Raw genomic sequence first — 10,225 nt, 5'->3', positions numbered from 1 at the left:
AGACACAACTAAGGCACAGACATAATTTCCGATATGTCAGTACATGTTGCATTCAGTTAAAACAGCTCAAACATGCATTTTAGTCTGGAAATAGACCTAAGCCAAGTCTGTGAAACCGGGGGAATGTATTTTATTAGAATAATGTTGCACTCTCATTCAGTGCAATATGACCACTAAGGTCCACAACACATAGTCTAGCATAATCAGTGTAAGCAATGAATTATTAAACTCATTTTTGTTTTCTGAATTGGACATGGCAATCTTCTATACATATCAGGAAAAATGCCACACTTCTCATGGGTAGATAAGGCCATTTATAACTCCTGGTTTGTCTGGTGATTTTTTTCCAAAAAATATGTCATATTAGCCTTGTGCATTTTCTGAGGGCTACTTAATTAGATAAAAAAATGTTAATAATTTGAATGATAATTCAGCTATGCTGATCTACGTCACTAGACATAAAATTCAGAAACATTGTTGATAAATGGCAGGTGTTTTATTGTTGATAAATAAGACAAATGATACACTTAGCATTTATAAATTTGCCAGAAGCAACACATTTTCTGTCAGAGGTAATAAAGAGTTGCTAAACGGAAATAAATATCACTCTAAGAAGAAAAGGTTCAAAAAGGAACCTTTTGAGGTTCCTGGAAATTGCAACTGTGGGGGAACCTTAAAGGTTCATTTTTGAACCTTTTTGAAAAGGTTCTAATTGGAACCTTAACTTAAAGGTGTATTAATGAACCGCATGGGTTCCATTTTGAACCTTTTTTGCGCTATCGGTATGTATGTATATATGTATGTATGTTTGTATTATTATTATTATTATTATTATTATACATTACAACTTTAATCCCATTTTACAACATAGATCACAGACACAACCTATTATTCTTCTTGAAATATGTATTTATTTCATATACAAATAAGGCATATACAAATTTTAACACAGGACAGAAAGTACAATTAAAGCTTATAGAATATTATATTTCATGAAAAAAACTAACAGAATGCAACTCAATATTCACAATAAATAGTATTAACCCATTAATGTATTTACATCATGTATTTACCCACCCATACACTCATACATTAGATTATTAATACATTAGACTCATATTATTATATTAGATATTTATATATTCAGAATATTTAGGGAAAAATATAATGTTCACAACAACCCATTACATTTACATCATGTATTTACACACACACACACACACACACACACACACACACACACACACACACACACACACACACACACACACACACACACACACACACACACACACACACACACACACACACACACACACACACATACACACACACACACACACACACACACACACACATTCAGTCAAACAAAAAATTGGCCATTTTAATCACTGTGGGTGGTATTTTGGTTTCTGCGTTATGGCACATTAAAAACTTTTCAACAAATTTCAGGGTATTTTTCATCTTTGCAGCATACTCAATGTTAAAGATGAAGTGTATTGCCATCAGAACAGTAAGAGCCATGGTCAGATCATCCACTTCACAGACCTTCTCCCCTTCCATCAATATTTCTAGGAGAGACTCTTCAACCAAGGCACGTCCCTTTATGTACAGCACAGGGTTCGGTGTACGGGGTTCCTAAACAAAGAAAGGATAATGATATATAAGGTATAATGATATATAACAGTTAAAATACCATTTATGATTATAATTTTTTCACACATTTTCAAAAAGTAAAAAAAAAGAATTGGTCATTAAGAAATCTGTGACTTTGTAACATTATACCTGGTGAAATTTGCCGAATGTTGTTTTAGTCAGAATATAGTCATAAAACGAATTAATGTTTTGGTTTTAATAATACTATTACAAGTGGATTTCAGTGAGAAAAATTTTTGGTTTTGACGTCCTGCACCACTCTATAGTGGAACCTGCCACATTCAAAGAGATGGGGCATAAAAAAACAAATAATGGTACTGTACCTCATTGATAAGATATAGAGATCTTGGACTCTCCTTGAATAAAAGTGGAAGCAGCAGGACAGCAGCAGCCATTGAGAGACCTTAAATGTAAAAAAAAAAAAATATGGGTATTATATGTTAGTGTTAATTGTGAATTGTATTTACTATCCATAAAAACAGATTAATTACATTTTCATTCATAAGCATTACCTTTGTGTGCCAAATCAATGTGGGTTTTTTTCGCTTCAGCCAACTCGGCACAAATATCCACTCCGACTTCTCTTCTGTGGCACTCATCAATAACTTTCTGTGCCACCAAGGCAAGATTATTCAGAATGTTCTTTTCAATGTTTGCATCAAGTATGCTTTCAAACTCCAAAACAAGCTATTAAGGAAAAAAATATTAACCAAAATGTTAAAATGTGCAAATGTTAATTGCTTTGAAGTCATAATTTGGAATATAATTCTACTCACAATTGCAGGGATTTTAAGGGCTGGATAACGTGAAAGTGTTTCTTTTGTGGAGTGATGTTTCATATAGTCTGTCCTCTCATTCCTGGTCCGTGCCATGCAGTCTTGTAAAAGACGGATATTCGGTGTCCTCTTCATGCATTCCGTTCTCATTTTCTCCACGTGGATCCCTATGCTGTGTGCATCTTCTCCTGATTCACTCTTTCCACAAAAAACATACTTATAGGTATGCTATTATTAAATAACACACCGGTTCTTAAATCCTGAAGATTATTTGTGACTCTTACCTCTTCAGACCTTTGTCTCTTTTGGTGCATGTCTTGGACAACAGATAGATCCTCAGTCTAAAAAAATAAAATAAAGTCATTCATTACTGTAAATATCCATTAAGGTGTTGTATCATTTGGCATACCTCTTTATTAGTTACATTTTTGGTGATACATGTCTGTTGGGTGCTCTGAGAAATCATCTGGTTTTTTGCTTTCCCGAATCTGCTGCGAACTTTATTTATCTCCTCAATGTCAACCAAGGGTGATCTTTCTTTCTTGAATTTGTTCTTTAGAATCTCATGCCATGACTCCTTAAATTTAAAAATAACACTATTAATTAAACATGTATAAACTTCAAGATAACAATATGAAAGAATTTTAAAGGGTTTATGAAATTGAAAAACTCTTTTGTCATGTTCTTACATATCCCTTTCCTGTCCGGTCTCTCAAGAATTGGTATTTAGTAACAAGGGCTGAACACACCCTGTTGTACTGTTCACTTGTTGGATACCTGGGGAAAAAAAGAGAGAGAGAATAAAAATTGTCCTCCAAATTGTGCTCTAAATTTATGCTATTAATTATGCTATATAATTACCACGTATATGAGGACATCTGATCAAACAGCGTCTGAATTATTTTCGATCTCCATTTGCTCCGTCCTGTTGAAGAACAAAAATCACTGCTCTCCTCATCAAGTTTTTTTTGAATGGCCAAAGGGAATTTTGGCAGCTGATAATATGCTGGCCACACTGTTTGAGCAATGTTCTGTGAGATTGTTGCGATTGACCCATGTGAAATTCCAAACGAAGTCCTATAGAAAAAGATTTGAAATAAGTGTTATTTTGTATGTTTGTCACAACTCACAACACAGGAGACAATTTATTATTTATTTTTAGAAAGGAGACTCTGATAGGCTATTACATGTATGAGCGCGGCTGTATTTCCTTTGAGTCGTCAGTAGGTGGCACTGTGTGTTGCGTATGATACAATGCGTGTGCGTCATTTTGCCTCAGTCATTTTGAGAGACGTGTAGCGAGCAGTGTGAGAGAGATGCACACTCTCGTGAAATTGAGGATTTGAGTTCATCCATGGGTAAATATTTTGTGAATGTATTTTTGTTTAATACCATTTGTGAATGCATATTTTGTTGTGTTATTTCGGAGAACTGTCATATTTTGGAAAGTTATGTCGTGTGTAATGTCCGCGATGATATGACGTCACACCATGCGGTGTAGGCCTGGTTATTTAACATTATGCCAAATGTTATACACTTACATTTTTCAAATGTTTCATGTTTCATGGGATTATAATTGTATGTGATTATTTACACAGTGTACAACATAATGTTGGGGATTTCAGCCCTTGTGAAGTGAATGTGGTGGTCTTTAGGTGCTGATTGTTATGTGAGTATTATTTTCTCTCAAATGAATGCAAGTGGGTAATATAAAAAAATGTACTTATGTTGTTTTGTTCTCTTTGTACAGTATTCCCTGCCGTATTGTCTTGTAACGTCGAATTGTTGCAGTATTCTTTATTTTTGATTTTCTTTATTTTTGCAGTTTAAACTGGTTGTATTCTTGTACTACTGTGTTTAAGAGTATTGTGTTCATTATACACAAAAACACTTTTTGGATAAAAAGTGGACTGTGATACTTAAGCGTACAGTGTATCACAGAAATAATTGTACCCTGATTAATGTAGAGCAGTGAGGTGGTTTGAATTGTATCACTAGCTCTGTGAACCTCATTTATTGAATTTTGTTTTCTGCTCTTTTCTGTTTCTTTTGTGAACACTTAAAAACTTTTCTTATCAATTAAATTGATAAACTGCATTTGAAAATAGTTGTCACAGACTATCGGTATGGAGGTACATAAATACCCACCACTAGTATGCACAGAAGACTAGGGTTGAGTTTAGCTTAGCATTGGTGGATAAGTTATGGGGAATCAAAGACAACGCACTGTACCTTGTTCATGTGGAAACATAAGTTTTAAAGGGGCGCTGTGTTTAGTGTCATTAGCAGATATTTTTTTTATTATTGGATTATTTTGGATTATTTTGTAAATGAAAAATTTAACCAACCCTGCGGATTTAGCCACAAGAGGTGTCAAAGTTCAGTTATTGTTAAAGACTGGTGCATGGCATTTTTCCAAAATGTTTGTAATTGCAGATTTAAATAAATTGTGTAAGATTTGCATTGGTAGTAATATATTATAAAACTCCTTTTCACAGTGGTTGGTTGTATTTGAAACTGTCTACATACTTTTGGACATAAAATATTGACGTAACATACTTACTCATGATTGGTGTGTGTGGTCTTAGAAGGCATCTCAGTCTTTAGGCTTTGACGTAATCTTATAAATTTAACTTGATCCTTCATTTTCGGAAATATCTTTGATATCATAGTTTCAGTTAGGTTCACAAAAGTGTCCCCATCAATTTCATTCTCTGTAAAAACAACAAGAGTCAATAGGCATTTGACATTTTTCACCAAACTGCATTAGGAGTTGTGTATAAATGCACATACACATATTAATGTTTAGTAATCCAATGCCTCAAGGGGATCAAAAGAGTTCCTTCCAGGTTTTTATATGTATCCAGTCCATGGAAAGCTAACTCTTTCCCTACTTCAAGGGCACACCAAGATGTTTCGGTAACCTTGTATGCATGGAGATGACTGTCAAATTTGAATGGAGTGAGTAATTTTCCAAACATGTACCACGAACCACTGTGTCCATATATTGATTTGATCTTGAGAAATAATGGAATCTCTTCAGTGTGTACAGTGTCAATCACTTTGCATTCTCCAGTTTTATAGGCTGTGTTGTTAACTGTGATGGAATTTGTTTTTTGTAGGACTTCATTTGACAGAGGTCTTCCAATCTGGGATTCCAGTGTGGCCAAAACTAAAGAAGGCAGGGTGTTTGATGGGACATCACAAGCTCCTGAGGCATGGCACACTTCATATCCAATGCTTTTCTTCTGAGCTTGCTCCCAGCATTGTCTTAGCTGATGCCTTCTAGCAAGTGATTTGGTGATGTTCTTGAAGTTACAAACAACAGTAGACACTTTCTTGAAATATTGATGTTTTGCCTCAAAGCGCATACAAGACAAATGAATTAATGGCCCATATGTCAGCATAAGTGAAGGATAGTGCACTAAAAAAATGCATTTTTGGAATGACACCATCAGGGAAAAGCTCATGAAATGTTGCCAAAAACTCTGTAATTTTCTCCTCAAGATAGGGTATCCACGATCTTCTAACCACTGGGGCCATGATCAAATCTACCACTTCACACAGCAAGATGTAGCAGTTCCAATACATGTTTGGAGGTACATAAGATCCGATCATTAGTGGTAGTAGTCGAAACAATGTCCAGGTTTCTGAAGCTTTACCAGAGATTTGACCTCTGCTTCGCAACATTCTTTCCGTCAAGATTTGTGGCTTAGATGTTTTATCATTTACAGAATATGAAAAATTTTCAATTTCAAAGTTCAGCTGATCTAGGGTGAAGTGTTTATCCTTGATTAACTGATGAAGAATCCATCTGAGAGCATTAGGAATAACTCCCTGCAAGATATCATGCATCACATCAGGTGGAAACAAGTGAGTTATCACTGAAGGAGCATAGTTAAGAGATGAGAAACAGCACTCTCTCTGAACACCATAAATGGACCCATTTTCAGGATTTTCACAGACAGCCTGCAGGTGGTATCTGTAGTTAGCACGGTCTCTTAGAGTAAAGTCCTCTTCTTTGAATTTGGTAGTGATGTCTTCTTTTGTGGCCATGCAAAAACGGCATATTCTCCCATGTGAAAAATTTCTTTTCAGCCCAATCAAAGAGTGCGCTGAAAGATTGTCCGCTGAGATGGTGACTACTGTACCATAGAATTTTCTGCTTTCCCCATTACATGACAGAGTCACTCCCTCTGTCTCAAGAGATCTCACTTCTTCAATCAAAGGCTGAAACAGATTGTTATAGTTGGTAAGATCTTCTTCAATAAACCGATGTCTGATTAATGATGAAAGGTAAATATTCTCAAGTTTTGATGTATATTTCTTATCAATGTTTCCGAGTTTAAAATACACAGCTGTCAGTTTATGTTTTCCCCTTTTTGAGCCTAAAGGGTTAACGATCTCAAATTCATCAATGTAGAAATGTAGACGTACATTGGGTACGGAAGAAAGCTCACAACTTTTGAACTGGTCTCCATCAGTGTAGTCCTCCATAACATCCGGATGTTTGGGTGTTTTCTCTTGGTTAAGCATTGCCCACACATCCTCATTATGAGCAATCTTTCTCAGCAGAGCCTTGAGAGGTATGTACTGAAAATGTGCACCATGTCGCTCTGTTTGATCCAGCGGAATTTGTACAGGTGCAATGTATTCAAGTTCATCTTCACAATAGTGCTCAAGCATCCATTCACTACTGATCTGTCTAAGGCATTCATCAAACATATTTTGCTGATCAAGTAGTTCAGATAAATTGTCATCAGCATCAGTGTCAATTTGATGTTGTTGTTGAAGATGAAACCTTATAATCTCAGCATAATGAGTGGTGAACTCCTGAAAGATGACTCGCAGGTTCTCCACAATACTGAACTGAACTGTGGCTGCAATACAATGCTTCTCTCTTAATTTCAAAATGAAGAGACAAAGATTGCGCTTGAGGTTTGGCAGTAAATCTTCTGTTCTGAACTCTCTGCAGTTATTAATGTCCTCCACATTTGTGTTAGGCAACTCCTCTTCAAAACCATGAAAGTCCTCCGTAAGTTCCTCTGAGTTACAATGCTCATTATCACAAGCTTCCTCTTCTTCACTGACCAATGAAAGAAGGTCTCTATGTTTGCGATAAATATGTGATCTATAGGAACTGAAGGTTTTGTTGGTTTTGCAACAACCATTCAATCCGCATGTGAATTCAAATTTTGGTTCATTTTGATGGTAAAGGCCAATATGTCGAATCTGTTTAATTAGGGAGAATGTTTGTTTGCTGCATAGTGGACAGTTAAAGAGAGTGGGCATTTTTGTCAGATTAACCTTGAAATATAGGGATGAATTCCTGGAAACTGTTTGCAGTCAACCAATTAGCCACATCTTGGATTGTCCACTGAATCACCTCTGTGCTCATCCTTGTTTTAGTCTGTATACAGAAAAAAATTTACAATTACAGTTACAATTTAGAAAGCATTGTGTTATCACATACATTTTCTTAATATGGGGATAAACAATTAATCATGACTAATCTAATATGGGTAGAAGAATGTCAATGAGATATTTAGCAGTGGTTCTGACTGCAAGCCTATTATGTTTGTACTGATTTTATTCTCTTTTGAGCTGATGATACATTTTCTTTTTTTAACCCTTATGTACTGTTGCGGGATAATTTTACCCATTTTGATTGAGTTATCGGAAATATAAGTTAACCTATGTTTTTTTCTTACAATTTTGTGACATATTAATATTTCAGTACAAAAAAAAATATTTTGTCAGCCACATAATGGTAAGAATTAGCTATCATTTATTTTCAATCTATCTGGAATACAATTCAATTTTGTAAAGTTTCAACACGCTGATTAGTGTTGTTAAATGTGCATACAGAAATTTTATACGATCTTGTTGTCCGTGGCTCAATTTGACCCTCAGGTATTCAAAAGCAACCGTACAAACCCAAAATACAAAAGATTTCTTTGTCAGATCTCTAGTCCTGAAGTGCCAGTGTTTTGCGGAGTTTAACAACTTTTTATTTTCAAAGTTTGTGAAAATAAAAAGCTGTTTTACCTGTTAACTGTCTGTCTCACTTATTGAGCATTAACTTAAAAATGACCTACTTAAATTGTTACAAATCTTGAATACTTCAGAGCACACTCAAGTTTGGCATTGTATCACAAATGAAGAATATATATAGCTATTTATCTATTGCTCTAATTTCTTTTGAAAATCAGTCCCCAAATGAAAACTAAAGTCTAAAAGCTTTAAAATTATATAGGCCTATCATTTGTCAAGATTATCAGGTTAGACTAAGATATTAATGTTATAAATGTAGTTAGTTCACCCAAATATATGTTTGACCATTTGAGTAACTGATGACAGAATGTTCATTTTTGGGTGAACTATCCCTAAACATTTTGTAATACAACCAATTGTGTACATATATAACGTTATGCTGTTTTTTGTGTTCAAAGCGGTTATGGTTGTACTTTAGATGGCGCTATGGGGTGTTTTTCCTTAGGAATTGCGCAAAAATAACACTAGGGAGTTTGATTAAAATCTTTAATTTAGTTTTATATATTTCTTTATTTTAACTAGAAATTTAAATGAAACTGAATAACGTTAATTAGCTAGTAATGAGTTTAGTTAAGAACCACTTATGTAAATAATTTAAAAGATTGTAGCTTAGGCCTTATATCCAGCCAACTAATACATTTTATTACTATATATTGTTATTAAAATAAAAATGAGGGGGTAGAGGTAAAAAAAATCAAACAAATATAAACCTCAAATTGTTCTTCTTACCTTTTTTCTGTGTTCTGAATCAATCAAATTTGCGATTATACTGTCGATAGAAGAGTCACATAATGAGCTCAAAGTTAAAGCTTATTATGACACACAACACTCATATTATTATCACAGATATGAATAAGGTTTATAGTTATTTTTCTATTTTATTTTTGTCTTACCGAAGATATTTCCGTCGATCCTCCGACTAGTCCATCAGCTGACGTCACGCGAGTCGCGCATCAAAGTAACGGTTTAAACGTTTTTTTTGTTGTTGTTGTTGCAGTGGCATTGAAGACCATTGAAGATTTCGTGATTTACGTTTACATGCAGACAAAAAACTTTCACAATTGAATTCACACAATGAAAATAACATGAGTTTAATATGAATCACATTTAGGCCACTTAAATTAAATTAGGCCTACTAATTAATTGTTATTAGTTAGTATTGGCAGAATTAAAGTGGCTAAACAATAATGAAAATGTTATTGAGGTTTATGTGTTCTGATTTGTGGAAACAAATACATTGTTACAATGTTCAAAACTTTTAATAATGATATAGGTATACATGTCATTAGCCTACTATTAATATGAAAAAAAGAAAAATGTAACAATGCAGGCCAATTTTTGTTTCCACAAATAGGTTAATCAGAATATTATTGTTATGCATAATAAAAATGATGATAATAATTATTATTGATATTATTACTTTTTGGATGAAATTTTTGCTAGAGGAATCCAAGAGGAATTAATTAATAGCCGGATGTTTCAATATAATGTAGTCTAATATCTCTATCTATATCTTTATAAGAAAATAAATATAGGCTATGTAAAATAAGAGCAAAGGTCTGTAGTTCACTTTGCAATTTACAAAAAAAATATATATTTTTTGATTAATGTTTACTGAATTAAATTTATTGTACGTACTGAAATAATTTATTGACTTCTCTGTACATTTTGCATTTATCACCCTGAAAGCAGGGGTGTTTCAGGGCTGTAGTTTTGCTTATAATTGTACAAAGTCTTTT

At 34.1% G+C, this 10,225-nt stretch overlaps 1 protein-coding gene and 1 long non-coding RNA gene across 5 annotated transcripts; one reads left to right on the top strand and one right to left on the bottom strand.

The window, feature by feature from the left end:
- Nucleotides 1–759: 759 nt before the first annotated feature.
- Nucleotides 760–9,853, bottom strand: LOC307006092 (sterile alpha motif domain-containing protein 3-like). Of its 4 annotated transcripts, XM_079626731.1 has the most exons (12): nt 9,380–9,853; nt 9,216–9,255; nt 7,740–7,842; nt 4,996–5,146; nt 3,294–3,509; nt 3,122–3,209; nt 2,857–3,009; nt 2,717–2,773; nt 2,433–2,630; nt 2,169–2,343; nt 1,980–2,059; nt 760–1,638 (listed from the first exon to the last, which is right to left on the bottom strand). In XM_079626731.1, exons 3-12 carry the CDS (start codon nt 7,828–7,830, stop codon nt 1,360–1,362), a joined length of 1,488 nt encoding a protein of 495 aa, XP_079482857.1. In that variant the 5' UTR covers nt 7,831–7,842; nt 9,216–9,255; nt 9,380–9,853; the 3' UTR covers nt 760–1,359. The 4 variants fall into 4 exon arrangements, with proteins under 4 accessions (XP_079482857.1, XP_079482856.1, XP_079482858.1 ...); XM_079626730.1 differs by having other exon boundaries at nt 9,216–9,853; XM_079626732.1 differs by lacking the exons at nt 7,740–7,842; nt 9,216–9,255; nt 9,380–9,853 and adding an exon at nt 5,226–5,561 and having other exon boundaries at nt 765–1,638.
- LOC307006093 lies at nt 3,520–5,681 on the top strand. Its single transcript, XR_013799404.1, has 3 exons — nt 3,520–3,790; nt 4,031–4,101; nt 5,555–5,681. It is a non-coding gene; the product is annotated as an uncharacterized lncRNA (long non-coding RNA).
- Nucleotides 9,854–10,225: the final 372 nt, after the last annotated feature.

This window comes from Phoxinus phoxinus, assembly GCF_949152265.1.
Source record: "Phoxinus phoxinus genome assembly, chromosome: 10".
NCBI lineage: Eukaryota > Metazoa > Chordata > Actinopteri > Cypriniformes > Leuciscidae > Phoxinus > Phoxinus phoxinus.
Note: the sequence above shows the minus strand (reverse complement) of the source record. Positions and strands in the feature narration are given on the sequence as shown.